The sequence below is a fragment of the Clarias gariepinus genome, chromosome 4, assembly GCF_024256425.1.
Source record: "Clarias gariepinus isolate MV-2021 ecotype Netherlands chromosome 4, CGAR_prim_01v2, whole genome shotgun sequence".
Lineage (NCBI taxonomy): Eukaryota > Metazoa > Chordata > Actinopteri > Siluriformes > Clariidae > Clarias > Clarias gariepinus.
Genome location: NC_071103.1, coordinates 4,613,178 through 4,629,114, shown reverse-complemented (window position 1 = coordinate 4,629,114; position 15,937 = coordinate 4,613,178). Strand labels below are relative to the sequence as shown.

At 41.1% G+C, this 15,937-nt stretch overlaps 1 protein-coding gene across 4 annotated transcripts in view; it reads left to right on the top strand.

The window, feature by feature from the left end:
- kcnc3b (potassium voltage-gated channel, Shaw-related subfamily, member 3b) overlaps window positions 1–15,937 on the top strand; it is a 61,092-nt gene that overhangs the window by 4,224 nt on the left and 40,931 nt on the right. For all 4 annotated transcript variants that reach the window (XM_053495281.1, XM_053495279.1, XM_053495278.1 and 1 more), the window contains exon 2: window positions 15,018–15,690. In XM_053495281.1, the coding sequence (XP_053351256.1) occupies window positions 15,067–15,690 (624 nt within the window). In that variant the 5' untranslated portion in view covers window positions 15,018–15,066. The remainder of the gene's footprint in view (window positions 1–15,017; window positions 15,691–15,937) is intronic.

The window sequence follows — 15,937 nt, the reverse complement described above, 5'->3', positions numbered from 1 at the left end:
AAGCGATGCACCCATCATAGCGTACTGGCCACTGTACAAGCCTCTAGAGGCAGTGTTATGATCTGAAGTTGCTTCACTTTCTCAGGTCTAGGCTCAGGAACTTCATGTGGCAATGAAATTAAGTCAGCTGACACCCTGAACGTACTGAATGACCAGGTTATCACATCTATAAAGTTTTTCCTCCCTAATGGCACGGGGCATGTTCCAGGACTCAGAGTGTGAAAGAGTGCTTCTGGGAGCATGAGGAATCATTTTCACACATGACCTGGACACCACACCTGGACACTCTTATAATCAAAGATAAGAGTGATTTAATGAAATCTTAGAGGGTAATTCTTTTTGGCCAAGCGGTGTACAGTACTGTACAAGAAGTTCTGTAGTTACTAATATGAATATTTTCCAAAAAATATGTAGCCTAAGAGAAAAAAAAGAAAAGCAGTGCAATATTATACTCTTTCCTGTTTTAGACCTTGTTCCTTCCGTCCTCTGTTCATCCTTCAAGCAGTGACTTGCTTCACAGAGACCACATTTACACCACTTGAGATTTCTCCACAATTTAAATAACTTAAAGCTCTGGCTGAAGGCCTAGTGTGAGTGAATCAGCCTTATTTAAACTATAAAGTGTTCTACATATAACTCCTCACATCAGACATGGATATTGTTATTTAGTTGAAAACAAATGTATAGACATTTATATTATTTATGTACATTTTTATGGTAGATAGTGTCACAACATACTATATCCCGGCCCTTGATCTTGCCTCACCTTTGGCATTTTGTTGGGTCTTTCCACAGGATCCTCTAGTGGACTGGCAGACTGCCACATTGTGCCAGTCCTTGGGGAACGTCCTTCCTTAATAGAGTTAAGATCCTCTGATAATTCTATAAGAGACATGCTGAGCTTGTATTTTTTCTTGATAGCATGATTTCTTCGACAGGCTGAGTAAATCCCAACACTGATTCGTAGCGTTTGCCCTCGGTCCTTGCCCGTTCTAATATTATTTATGATACAGTGGTATCCAAAGGTATTGAGACAAATGTGAAATTCAATGTTGAAATAACAATAAAAAAAAAAAAAAATTAAATAGTGACAATAAAGATAATAGGAATAACTTGTTATTGTGTGGAGTGAAATTGCTCTACAATAATCAGTATTTAGTATGATTAGTTATTCTTGAGAACGTGCTAGATCCAGCTGTGCATGGAGTCAAAAAGACGTCTGCAGTATTACTTTGGTGTCACTCACTGAGTCTCCTTGAATGCTTCCTGAAGATCATGTATAGTAAAGAAGGCGGTTTCTTGCCTGCTGCTGGCTTCTTCACCATTGTTCAACAGTTATCTATTAGGCCTTGTTCACACGGGTGTTAAATTTTTGGATAAACGAACGTGTTCTGAACGTCCTAGACATTTCTGTTGTGTTTTGTAGTGGCGCTTGATTGACTTCTACACCGGCGTTCATTTGTCTCTGTCTAACGTCAGCCTGCAGCCCAAATTGTAGTTTGTGAGTTAACCTGTGGGGGCAGTGTGTTGGGAACTGGATATGAAAGCCCGCCGCTACCGGGTTCACTCTCTGACTGCACAACGTCGGATTAAAAGAAGTTTGTTTTTTTTTGGCTTATGAAGAAATGCGAAAATTTTCGCGTAAATTTTTCAACAATTATGTTTTTTTATTTTGCCCTTTTCCACATTTCCTTATGTATAGCATGTAGGATCATGGGATATATCCGGTCCTCTGAAGCGTAAAATGAACGTGAAGAAAACGCATTAGAAGCGGGTTCCTTGCATTCGTTGGGTTTTGAACGCCAAGAAAAAGCTGCATGCAATGTTTTCTTGATGCCGTATAAAGGTGCAGATGGACAAACGCACGTCACCAAAGCCCGTGTGAACACTCTCATTGACTCCTACGTGTAGAAAACACTTGCCGCTTGATCCACGCTCACCGGACGCTACGAACGCAAGAAAAACGCCCGATTTTAACGCCCGTGTGAACAAGGCCTTAGGCTTAGGTTTGGAGAGGACCCATGTACCACTGTTACGAAGTTTTCACTAGTTTTTTTTAGTTTGTTGCAAATACATCCTTGCTGTGCACAGGATGGAGGTGTGTTTAGTGAAGAATAATTAGTGGTGGTATTGAAAAACACGTTGGAAGATTCCGGGAAAATTAAGCATCTCAAATCTTGGTTGGTCTGCAGGAAAATAATATTCTTTCCTTGAAAATAATGCAATAACTCTATTAGAATAGGCACGAGGTGCTATTTGGATTATTCATTCATTTCAACAGTAATAAAATGTTAAATAATTTCAGGTAGCCATGTTAACAAGAATCCAAATTACCTGTAGTGTACGACTGAGTGTGTGCTTGTGTCCTGCAAAGGGTTGGCTTCCCATCCAGTGGCCGTGTTAACAAGCCAAGGGTTGGCTCCCAACCCAAGGGCTGTATGCTTGTGTCCTGCAAAGGGTTGGCTCCCCATCCAGTGTGTTCCCTGCCTTGTGTCTTGACAGCATCCAGTGTGTCCCTTGCCTCCAGGCACCACGAGGACAACCTTTATTCTGTAACAAAGCTCTGAAATTGAGTCCTTTCAAAAGTGCCACTGTATCCACAATTAAATCAAATTTTGAATAGAACATCCACCACCAAGTCTTCATGTAATATCTTGCTTTTATAAAATTACAATTATCTTTGGGAATTCAGTAATGCTGTTGTACGAACTGTGTAATAAAACAACTAAAGTTTTCTCAGAAAGACAAAAGACCATAGATTCCCGTCTCTTACTTTTTTACCATTGATACCCACCATGTCCACATTTAATGACGGCTACCCTAAGCTCTTTAGCCAGCCTAACTTTCTTGCACAAAGCAGAATTATCCTGAATTCAAAGAGTTTCATAGTACGTCTGTCACTCTCTGTAGCATTTAGCTAAAGCTTTGGTCCGAACTGGTACTTTAGTCTTCACAAAATAAACCTGTGGATACATTAAATGGCCAAAGGTAGTGTGGAAACCTATCCATCACTACTATATGAAAGGATTTTTTAAAGTGAGGTCACAAAGTGAGGTCCTTGACTTGATCTGACTTGAAGACCTGGTTTGCCACGATTAGAGTGAAGTGGAAGCACACTCAGGTGGGCAGCACAGAACTCTGATAACTCTTCATCCTGACTAACCACCTTTGGGATGATTTGGAATGCCAACTTAACACCAAATCTTGTGTGGCACTTTTGTGATAGAACGTTCTGGGTGACCAACGGTCAGATGTCATCATACTTTTGGCAAAAACTAGCGTCTCAAAATCTATGGTCCCATGGTAAATTCTCTGCCCGAAACATTCCTTATTACACCATGGAGCAGCTTTCCCCCTCTTTTCAAACTATACTCCTGTCTAGATCCTTCAGGAGGCTATTAATAGATTGAAACCCAAAATTATTTTCCCTGTAATGAAGCACAAGCTGCAAGTGATCAATATTTTATTCCATTTAGTTTTATGGAAAAATGTCAACAAGCACATACTCTAAATGGTGCTTTAAGTTCTGTTCGTGCTTTTGACATCTGGCATGTCCCCATGAGGGACAAGGAACGAGGAAAGATATGTCATGAGAACCTGAGCATGTTAAACTATTGCCTGCACCTTCAGGGTCACAAGGTTACTTGGTGTCACTGGCAGGGAAGTCGTGTTTAATAAAGATTTTCTGCCATTTTTAACTAACTTTACAGCCTAATTCATGTCTATATTATTAACAGATGAAGAAAAGTTTATGCTTCAAGAGACAAGATAAAAATGAAAAAACGCGGCACTTGCTGCTGTTTTGATGCTCGGGAATGATGCTGTGGTTTTCCACATGTGTGTTTGTTTGGCAGAATGAAATAATAGCTGACATGATTTCAGTATAATGAGAACGGACTCACACACATACATGCACACACACGTACATACCTACACAGTGTAAAGACACTCCCGCCCCCTTCTCTCTACTGGCTCAGTCCCTCTGTGCTGCAGACGAGTGACGTCATATTGGAGGATTTTTTTCCTCATAATGTAACACTTTACACTAATGGAGCACTGATTTAGTCTAGTCTTGTCTTTTATTTTAAATTTTATTTTCAAAATCCTCTCATCTCTTCATTTATTTTTCTCCTCACTTATGTTCTAGTTAGTTTTTTGTTGTTGTTTATATTCTGTATTCCATTGTGTTCTTCTGATTTATTCTATAGCATTTGGGTCTAGTGTGTGTAGTCCTAAAAAACCTAAAAAAAAAAAAAAGCTCAAAAAGACCTGTTTTTAGCCCTTTTTTGCATTACTATGTTTTATATATATATATATATATATATATATATATATATATAGCACTTTTTTAGCACAACCAAGGTAACATGATGAATTTAATTTCATTTTAACCAACTATAAAAACATGACAGGTAAAAAAATAAATATAAATATAAATAATAATATATAAATATATGTAAAAAAATTCAAAGAATTAGCTCAGCTACATACAATATAATCGCACGTTTTTATGGTTGTTTCCAGTTCCGGTAATACGAGCGTATGGTCAGTGAGACATCAAAGACGTCATTCCTGTATTCCAATAGCGGTGAAATTGACATGTTTATAAATAATTATAACTTTGGTTCTACCTGCCACATCCAAAAAACCCAAATGTGCCATTCGATCTAAAGGTCAAAAGCCTCCCCTGTTATAACACACAGCCAGGACGCCCATAAAAGCTATTGTTCTTTTGTTTTTGTTTTTTAAATCAGTCATTGATCAATGTTGTGTTTTAAGAGTTAATTCTGTTTTTTCTTTTTGTTTTTAAACCCACTCTTTTTCATCTTCCATCCTATTCTGTTTTGTTCTCTTCTTTTTGTTATTTTTTTTCCCATTATGTTCTATTGTTTTCTGTTCTGTTCTGTTTTATTTGTCTTTTTAAAAAAATCAACACTTATCCTCTTTTATGGTCTAATCAATTCAATTCTATTGATCTTTTTTCTGTTCTATTGTATTCTTTTTTGCGCTATTGTGTTACAGTCTGTTCCTTTTTTTCTTTCTTCTTTGTTCTGTTCTAACCGTTTTTTTTATTTTCCTTAAAGTTACATTTTTTCCTCATCTGTTTGATAATGTTCTGGTTTGTTTTTATAATAAAATATTATAATTGTTTTAATTCCGTCTTATTCTATGGTTTCTGTTTTTGGTTCATTATCACTAGTTTATAGATGGCACCAGGGAGGGGCTTCGAGGTTCTGTCGATACAGCAATATATCTATGGTTTATTTAGAATGTTTCATTTTGCATTACACTGTCCGGCCAACAAAAAAAAAAAAGAAAAATAAGTCACCATCTGGATTTAACTAAGCAAACATAATGTATAGGATTCTTGCTTGTGATAATTACTGCAGTGTTTAATCTGGCTGAGCTGGGAACAAGTTATGTAACCCTACCTGATGCAAAGCTTCTCATTTCTAAATGTCCTGTTTCAGAAGGCTTAAATCACTTTCTTGCATCAAGCAAAAAAACAACAACAAATAAGAATACTAAAACTACTAAAATTGGAATAAGTTTTAAAAAATAAATAAAACCTGAATAGATAGTTTCGAACCATCATCTTGAGAAAGAAACATGGTCAGGAAAAAAATGCTGAATGAGTGTGATGGGAGATCAATCAAATCGTTAAAAAAAAATAGCAACAGTAGAACTAATGGCCATGTTTAATAGTAAAAGTAAGAACATTTGCAAAGAGACTGACGGGATTGGGACTAAACAGCTGTGTAGCCTCACATATCAGTGGGACTAATCGGGGGAAAACAGGCTTCAGTTTTACTAGGGAGCATGAAGAATGGACTGTGCAGCATTGGAAAATACCAAGTGGTGTAATGAGTCCAGATTTACCCTGTTCCAGAGTGAGCGGCGCAGGGTGTACCCCAACTCGTGCCCGAAGTCTCCTGGGGTAGTCTCCAGGCTTCCCAAGACCTTGTACAGGATAAGTGGTATAATTTTATTTTTATGTTATTTTCTTGTGCCATATCTCTAAGCTTCGGCAAAATGAATGTAAATAATTGTCATGACAATAAAGCGCCTTTGAATCTTTAATCTTAAATGGATGAAAAATCTATTATTATGTTAATAATAAAAATGAAAACTAAAAACATTTAAGCCAACACTGGGCGGGCTGAAACAGCATTAACGAAGCATTAACGATGTTGGATCATAAATGTTTCGTTTAGATTTGATAGTAATAGTTTGATTTTTCTCCTCGTTTGGCAGTTGAGTATCAAATTCTGACAGTTATCTCTGTGTCAAGCTCACTCGTACAGTATAGCTTTAGGTCCCAGAACCCTGTTGCAGGGTGAATGCATGCTCATGCCGGATGACCTCCGCATCACAGGTTCGCAGACGATTGGCTAGTGTAACTGTGATCGAGAGGGAAGAGAAGTTATGCCCCACCTACCCAGAAAGTGCAGCCAGTTTGACTCTCTCGACTCCCTGTGACATGGCCATGATCTCTGAATCACAGAGCAGACACTTTTCCGGTGCCCCATTTGAGAGCCCTGCCTCCTATCCCGCTTTATTCTTCTCTAAAACGTTATGCTGCACTGAGCACATTCAGCGAGAAAGGGAGAGAGGAATCTGGAGCTTGTGGGGAGATGATCATGGAGGATCATGAAGGAACGTATCAGAGAGATTGTGTGTGTGTGTGGGGGGGGGGGCGCAATGTTGTCACTGCATGGAAGTGGGAGGGGACTGCAGTACTCTGCACGCCTGCAACACCGCCTTCGTCCTGCGGGTGGCGCCTCTAGAGGACGAAAAAGAGAGAAAGGTAGAGGGCATGCAGGGGGAGGGAGATGCGGAACAAGTGCGAGTTTGAGCCTGAGGCGTTCTCTATAGTGCAGCGGTGAAACACTGCTGTGGGCGAAAAAAACAAAACAAAAAAACCTCTCCCTCTCGTATGGTTTTTACCTCCTTACACTATTGCGTTCTTTCCTTCTCTAACGCCCTCTTTTCCGCTGCTCTTCTTTCGCTCTCCACCTATATTACCTTTACTGCTCTCTCACACTCTCTTTGTAACTCCCTCTCATTCGTCCCTTTCTCCTTCCACACTTCCTGTCTTCTCCATACCCGAGTCCATTCTTTCCTGCTTTCATCCGTTATTCTGCTCCTCTTTTTTTCAGGTTTCCCTTCCATATTCCATTTCCTCATGTTTATGTTCTGACTCATCTGTCCGTCAATTTCTCTATTCATCTGTTCATCCCGCAGTCTCTCCCTCTACACCTCCATTGCTTTTCATATCTCTTTATCTCGTTTCTTCTTTCCCTCCACCAGTTATCTTTCAATTTTCATTTTTCCCCATTTTTATTCCAATCTACCTCTCAGAATCTCTCTCTTTGTCTTTCTCCCCATTCACCTCTGTCTCTCTCTCGCTGTCTATTTCTCTACACACCTTTCACAGACATCTCTCCCTTCATCATTCTCTCTCTCGCTTCTCTTTCTCAGTGTTGGTGTGATCGCACCCCTTATTTACTCTCTCTGTTTTTCCCCCCATTTTTTTTTCCTGTTTGATATTCTCTTGCTCCCACATCCTTCACACCGTACATGTAAATTCTTGCCTTTTTGCTCTTCCTCGTTGGTCCTTCTCTCTCCTCCACGTCCTCCTCCTTCTCACGTCATCTATCTGCGCTATTCTCGCTCTTCCCCTCCTCCCTCCATCCTGCTCCCCTTTAATCCCCCCTGTCTCTCTTGGTTTTGCATTTTTGACATCATTCAGTCTCTCTGTAATTCTTTTTCTTTCTCTCTTTCTTTCCTTTTCTTCATTTTGCTTATCCCTCTCTCTCTTTTTATTCTCCCAGTTTTCCCTCCTCCCACTAGCTGCAGTGTTCACTAATGTAAATTCTGTCGAGACCCCTCTCTCTCTCTCTCTCTTTCTCTGTCGATCTATCATTTTCTTGGACTTCACTGATAACTAGTGTTTGCCTCCCTTTTTACTCACACACACACACACACACACACACACAGTAGTGCAGTGGTAGAGGACATGGTGAATGTCATCTCTGTTGTAAATGCTTGCTAATGAAACTCCTTCCTCTGTCTCTCATACACACACACACACACACACACACACACACTTTTTCTCTCTCTCTTTCCTCGTCTCCTATCCTATCGGTTCCTTTTTTATTCTTCTCTTGATTCCTTTCACAACAACCTCTGCCGCACATCCCAGTGGTCTGTTTAGTCATCTATTCAGACGATCCATCATAAAGAGGTACAGTTAGAGACTAACACTCATCTTATTCCACGTGCATTTACTTAGTCATCTTTTACACTTCATCTAGGTCTGGATTTCTGCAAGGTGATCACTATAACACCTTCCATAAGGTGTTTACTCTAAAATCCAACAGTGGCGCGTGACCACACATTTTGTCAGTGACATAAACAACACCACCAACAAATAATAATAATAATATAATAATAAAAATATTTGCACATTTTTTCTTTGATGTTGTAACATAGAAATTCCTCCACTGTGGGACGAACACAGCCTCGAACAAAACATTTAACTGCGCTTGTTAGGACAAGTTTCACATTTCCGTCTTCTCAGAAAAAAAAAAAACTACCAAGAGTTTGGCAAAAGAAGATGTTTTTCTTCTCTTTCTCAGCCTCGATGTGAACAAACTTACACATTTCTATATGTATGTGCAGACATTCCCATTATTTTTTTTCATTTGTAATTCCCCTTTCCTTTGGCCCAAGAGAAATGGATATGTATATCACAGTTGACACTTACAATTTGTTTTAATTTTTGATTATTTGCTATGAAACAAGATAAAGAGACCACTGGTTTTGTGCAATGCTGCTTCAGGTATTGAATATGTTTCCAAAGCAAGCATGGGGCAGCGTGATTCCATCCCCAGTGGGCTTCACATTTTTTGAACACTAATATCCCCATGGAGCTGAATAGGGCAGTAACGACACTGCCGCATGATTTAAAAAGTTGACCAAATGAATAGTTTATCCAAGAAAAAGTAATATAAAAAAAAATTGGTAATGAAAAATACAGCGGTTCCTCGGCATACAAATTTAATCCGTTCTGTAGGCGAGTTCTTGAGGTGAGATTTCGTATTGCGAAACGCATTTTCCCAGAGGAAATAATGGAAATGCAGATAATCTGTTATCTGTTCCAGCCACCCGAAAATATTACCAATATAACCAATTTCCAATACTATAATCATATTTTTGCATCTGAAAACAATCAAAACATTTACAAAAGACATGTAAATGAGGTAAAATGTGAAATGAACAGACATTAAACCTTAACCTTAATTTATGATTCCTAGTGGTGAAGTGCTTGCCCTATCATCCGGAGATCGCGAGTTCGATTCCCGGGTGATGCTGTAACCTCTCACAGCTGGAGGTCTAGAGAGAGATAATTGGCTGAGCTCTCTCAGGGGAGGGATGAGAGGTATTTAGTGCTTCCACATTAATCACGGTTTAACAGTCAACCAGGGCCTTCTGTGAGCTCACGCAAGTGGAAGGAGCGGATAGCACTGTCCTCCGAGTGTGTTACGCCGCTCCCAACGGTGCGTAGGTGTTGTAGCTTTATGTGCGAGCTCCTAGTGACGGGAGGAATTGGATACGACTAAACATAGGGAGAAAATCAGGGAAAAAATCCAAAAAAATTTAATAAATAATAATTTATGATTCCTCTTGGCACCGGCTGCTTTAAAAAACCAAACTCAAAGTGACTCCATTTTATTTTTGCTGACATACTTCATAACATTCTTGGGACCCATGGGTTTGCTAAATCTTGCACAAAATGCAAAAAAGTTTACAAAAAATATGTAAACCCACTTCTCTTGGTTTTTCACTGATATAAACAAGATTTGTGCAGCTGCCAGAAGTACGCGTGTCCAGCTCATACACTGAAAATGCTTCATATGCTATATACCACTATAGGTAATTAACATTTCAGTAGAATTCCAGATGTATAGAGTTAGGAATGAGGACTTTGCAAGGAGAATTTTACAGTTGAAGAGAAGATAAGCTTTATTGTCTGTCCCAGATAGTGACAGAAGTTTTTTAAGAGTTTTAGGAGTTAGTCTCGACCGAGTAATTTAACTGGACGAGATCCATTCCACGAGTGATGATCATGGCTGAACTGCACTGTGACATTTAATTAAATTCATTAATTTAATGTTTATCACTTGACCTCACAGGTGTTCTAATAACTTAATTTCACTAACTGTCGGTCACAGCAAGGGTGAAAGTAGGTCTGTATTGTCTCCAGTACTGGAGAGAGCAGCTGCCTGTCAGAACCCACTTATTTAACTGGTTAAATAAACAAGTCATAATCTGTCGATAATAAATAGAGTTTTGGAACTTTACGGTTATGCTGTTGGGGTAAATATCGGCATGGCTGTGATATTTTCAGCCTACCGATCAGCACAACAGCACAGAGTGTGCAATTACTGTATTTACAGTAAGAATATGTTGAAAGTCTAACTTGAGGAGCCACACCTGTTATCATTATTTATAACATAGAACCTGTTTTTTTTTTTTCGCTCACGAACAATTGTTCTTGTACTAGCAGCCAATGGTGCTGATGGATAGTTTTCCCATCTTAAATACACCCTCCATCTAGACCCCAGAAAATACCAGTAACACACAGTTAATAATAATATTCGATTATTTGTCACATGTACCTTGCAGCACAGTGAAATTATATTTTTTCATATCCCAGTTAGGAAGCTGGGGTCAGAGCACAGGGTCATCCAGGTTACACCAACCAGATAGGGTTAGGGGCCTTGATCAGGGGTTCAACAGTGGCAACTTGGCGGTGGTTGGGCAGTAACTTAGTAAACCACCACTGCCCCTAATACGGTAATCACATCAACAAAAAGGGCCAAATTAGGTCATTTTAGCTGGACTTAATGAATTTGTTTTCCATTCTGCTTGAATTTACCTTGGCATCATGGACTTTTGATTTTGAAAAATTGGAAAAAAGAAAATTTGCAACCTAGCATAAAGAGCTATGAAGGCTGAATAGAACATTTTGGAAAGTTAAATTTGGGGGAAAAAAAATGAAAATTTACCACTTTATTCTAAGCTCATATTAGTTATGGTATTTCTGTTCCTTGTTTTAATTCTTGTCAAGACTTCATACCATGCTTTCTCCAAATACCAAACATGACAAACAGAAAATTTCATCCATCCATTGTCTATATGTTTGTTGGGTCACAGTCAATTCCATGGAACTTAGGGCACAAGGTGAGCTAAGGAGTCCCAGCTAGGAAATCATACACAACAGTTAATTTGAAATGTTAGCCGGCCTTTCCATGATGTGTTTGGACAGGGAGAGTAAACCATAGTACAAATAGGCATCCCACCAAGCATGGAAGATCATGCCAATTCCTTACACACAGACCTCAGTTGAGATCTGAATCCCCCCCCACACACACACACTGGAGGTGCAAGGCCACTGTACTTACCACTAAACCACCTCATAGCCTAGCACCTATATTTAAATTTGTACTTCAAGTAGACAACACTTTATTTGTGACCGTCGAATTCCACATGCCTCAACCACTGATGCCCATGTTACGGATTTGTCTGATAAATATCAGCCCTAGATGGCGCCATCGGGACTTTGCATGCACAGGCTACATGAATACCTCTAACCTGGGTTGGAAAGAAATCAGACCCATCCTGGTTCATGTTACTTAATGATATCGCTGTCCTTTCCATCAAATACGATGCGTATGTTGACGCGTGTCTGTCAAATCTCACGTGAACGGGAAAAATTAAACCACCTATTGATATCCTTTTATATTTGTTCGGTAGGATACGCTTATGCTTGGCTAGTAGTCATGCCCATGAAAACAAGACATGCTGGACAGACCTTATATCAGAAGCGTCCTACCTCCCTTGCGTTTGGCCGTCCCAATCGATCCATCATTCAAGTTTGCAAACTTTTGCCGTGGACCCAGAGATGGAAGGAAGTCTGAAAGAAGGGAATGAAAACTGGATAGGATAACTGAAGACAATTACAGAATGATGGCGGGAAAGAGCAAGAGTTGAGTTGGACATGAGCAAATGATGCAAGAGACAGAGATAGAGACAGAGAGCGCAGAGAGCGAGGTGGAGAAAGTGAAGCATGTGGGAACGGATCCTGAATGTGGAACCTGAAAAAAGGAGAGAGAGTGAGAGAGAGAATGAGAGAGAGAGAGAAGTTAACATAGTTTGCATATGGGCAAACAGGAAGCAGAGAGGTACCTCAGTAGGCACTGCAGTGGCCGAGAGAGAGGGAGAGAGAGAGCAGAGGATGAAATGATAGAGCGACTCCAGCTTTTACTGCAGCAAAAAACTCATTCACCCCTCCACCCCAAACCCACCACACCTCCCGCTAGTGACGTTAGTGCTGGAACGCTTTACTGCTGAACACATCTCTCTCTCTTTTTCGCTCTCTCTCACTCTCTCCTCGCTTTTTTATTCACTTTACTGAATGACATTGTAATTCTGAACAGCTCTTGCTACCTACAGTACTCTCCGGACAAAACAGCTACAGTGCAGACTTACACTAAATGCCAGGGGATTTACATGCTTCATACCACAGTGCTGTTAAACACTTGATTTCTATTGGTCAAAAGGTGTTGATAAATTTTCTACAATGACTGCTTATTTAGTTCCTGCTGTAAGTGTAACGTTAAATGTGGCAGTTGTGATCTTATCGTTCATGTTGTAACGCTGACCATGGAGTCTGAGCAATCCGACGTTTACTAAGAGTAAGCTGTAACTGTAGCGTGGGTAAACATACAGCTAAAAAATAAGGGGATTGGGTCGAGGTGGGAAAGTATGCGTGACAAGGCAGTACTTCGCAAGGACAAAAAGCTTGATGGGGGTGTAACACAGACAAATAAATCACGGGCTGAAAAGAGAATGGGTAAGTGTAATTACACCAATAACAGGATGAGGGGTGGAGCTTTGACAGAAAAATGCAATAAAGCGCACATGTTCAAATAATTCCATTACGCAAACAAAATAGCTATGGAGTCAGAGGTAAAGCAGACACTGGGTTCTTGTTAACAAGAAAAGCAAAATTTTTTGTCTCTTTGTTATACTGGGGGAAAAAAGACTGGTAAGGGACCACCTATTAGGTTCTGCAACATTAAAGGTAATTATAAATCAATAAAAAAAAAATATTTTACACATTAGCACATAAAATAGTGCAAGAACTCCAGGACAGGTACTGTGCCAAATTGCACCACACTGTCATTAATTATTTCCCTATAAACTGTTTTATTTCTTATTGCAAATATTTTAACATCTTTAATGTATGTTAGTACCCTGTTTGGTTCGTAAAAAAAAAAAAGGTAGTCATCTCAGAAGGGTTAGATTATTGGGTTGTATTAAGCAAAGAAAACAACTAAGGAGATTTGAAGTTACTGGAACTGGGTTAAGAACCCTTGTTCTGAAAAGTAGGGGAAAAAGCTTCAGTTTAGTAGGGAGCATAAAGATTGGACTTTAAAGCAATGGAAAAATTGTGGTCTGATGAGTCCAGGTTGACCCTATACCAGAGCGATTGGCTTGTCAGCGTAACAAGTGAAGCAAATAAAGCGGTGCATAGTAGCCACTGAACAAGCGTCTGGAGGCAGTGCTATGATCTGGGGTTGCTTCAGTTAGTCAGCGAAGTTATGTAGCAATAAATCAAAGTCAGCTAATGACCTGAATGTACTGAATGACCAGGTTATCACATACAGTAAGTGGTCTTTTACTTCCCTGATGGCACAGGACTCCAGGACTCAGCTTGTGACATAGTGGTTCTGGGAGTGTGAGGAATCATTTACACCCTTTGTGTCATAATCAAATGCTAAAAGTGATTGAATTTATTCAGGTTTGGCCAGGCCAGTGTATGTATGTATGTATTATCCATCCATCTATCTCTTTCATGGTACTCTAACGAGTAGTCTGACGTTTGACCCCTGTTTAATGCCTGCTGTGCTCTGGTGCCTCAGGTCAGCGTTGTGCAGTACAGTAGGTTGCCTTTCTTGCATTTTTATTTTCAGCAGAGGATTATGAGTGACATCACGGTAGTGATGCCAATCATTTTGGGGAATGACATCATTTTATAGTCATGCTACGGAGCTCCAGGATTCTTTATGCGGATGTTTTGGCTCTCAAAGCCTTTGCTGTCACAGCAGAATTAGAGCGCAAGTACAAAGCAAACCAATGAATTAACACACACACACACACACACACACCTCTGTGACAGACAGACAAGTGACATCAATAAACAATGCACTGTTATAACATCTTAAATAAATGTGTTGTTCAGTTTCTCCTTCATTCTTCTAAAGGTTCTACAGTGAAAAACCTATGCAAAGCATCAGAGAAAGAAAAAGACAGACGAATGAGGGAAAGATGAATTAGCACAGATTGATATTTCAATAAATTGGCTATATAGAGAGACAGATCAATTGAAAGCAAACAAATAGTCAGGAAGAATAATAGACAGACAGACAGATTTCTAGACAGACAGATGTAGACAGGGAGACAGATGGAACAATCTGCATATAGAGAGAGTTGCAATGATGGAAAGATTGACAGATGGAATGATGTGCTGACAGAAAGACGGAGTCAGATGGAGACAGACAGGTATACGGACAGAAGGATGAAATGATCAGCACCGAGGCACACAGACAGATCTACAGACAGACAGGGAGACAGATGAAACGGTCTGCAGATAGAAAAAGAGAGTTGCAAAGATACAGTAGATATGCAGAACGATGGAAAGACTGACAGATGGAATGAAAGATCAGCGCACACAGACTGAGAGGGATACAGATATACGGACAGAAGGATGGAATGATCACGATGGACACAGACAGTATGAAGGATCTACAGACAGACAGGGACAAATATGTGTACAAAAAGACGCATAGAGAGAAGAGGATCTATAAAAACAGACCGACAAAATAGTACACTAAATAAACTCTCTCTCTCTCTCTCTCTCTGTACATCTCTCTCATCCTCCGCAGACTCCTCCCTCTCCTCCCGGTTTTCACACCCCCCACCCCCCTCCTCTCTATGCTCAGCTCGGTGTGCGTGTCTTCGTTCCGAGGGCGCAAGGCGGGCAACCAGTCGTCCAACAAGGCATGCGGGAGCGCCGACATGCCGTGCCCGGCGGACAGCGAGCGCATCGTGATCAACTGCGGCGGCGTGCGGCACGAGACTTACCGCAGCACGCTGCGCACGCTGCCCGGCACGCGCCTCGCCTGGCTCACCGAGCCCGACGCGCCCAGCAACTTCGACTACGACGCGGCGGCCGACGAGTTCTTCTTCGACCGCCACCCGGCGGTGTTCGCCTTCGTGCTCAACTACTACCGCACCGGGAAGCTGCACTGCCCGGGGGACGTGTGCGGCCCGCTGTTCGAGGAGGAGCTCGCCTTTTGGGGCATCGACGAGACCGACGTGGAGGCGTGCTGCTGGATGAACTACCGGCAGCACCGCGACGCCGAGGAGGCGCTCGACAGCTTCGAGACGCCCGAGCCGGACCCGCCGGACGATGACGCGGCGCTCGCGGGCGGACCGGACGGAGACCTGCGGCGTCTCTGCCTGCACGAGGACGGCCGCAAAGTGGGCTGGTGGCGCGTGTGGCAGCCGAAAATCTGGGCGCTTTTCGAGGACCCTTACTCGTCTAAACACGCGCGGGTGAGTGTTCACGGAATGTCACACGAAACGCCGCATATCGGTTTTTTTTCTTCCACCGCAATGCAACCGCCTGCTTTCATGTTTAATATTCCATCCTAAACGAAATGACACTCGCTCATGCACGTGTGTGTTTGCGCGCGCGCGCCCAGGTGATGTATTACACGATGCAGGTGTAAACGCGCGTGTCCGTGTTTATTGACAAACATGACGTCCTAATTAACACAATTAATCACAGATCAATGACTCA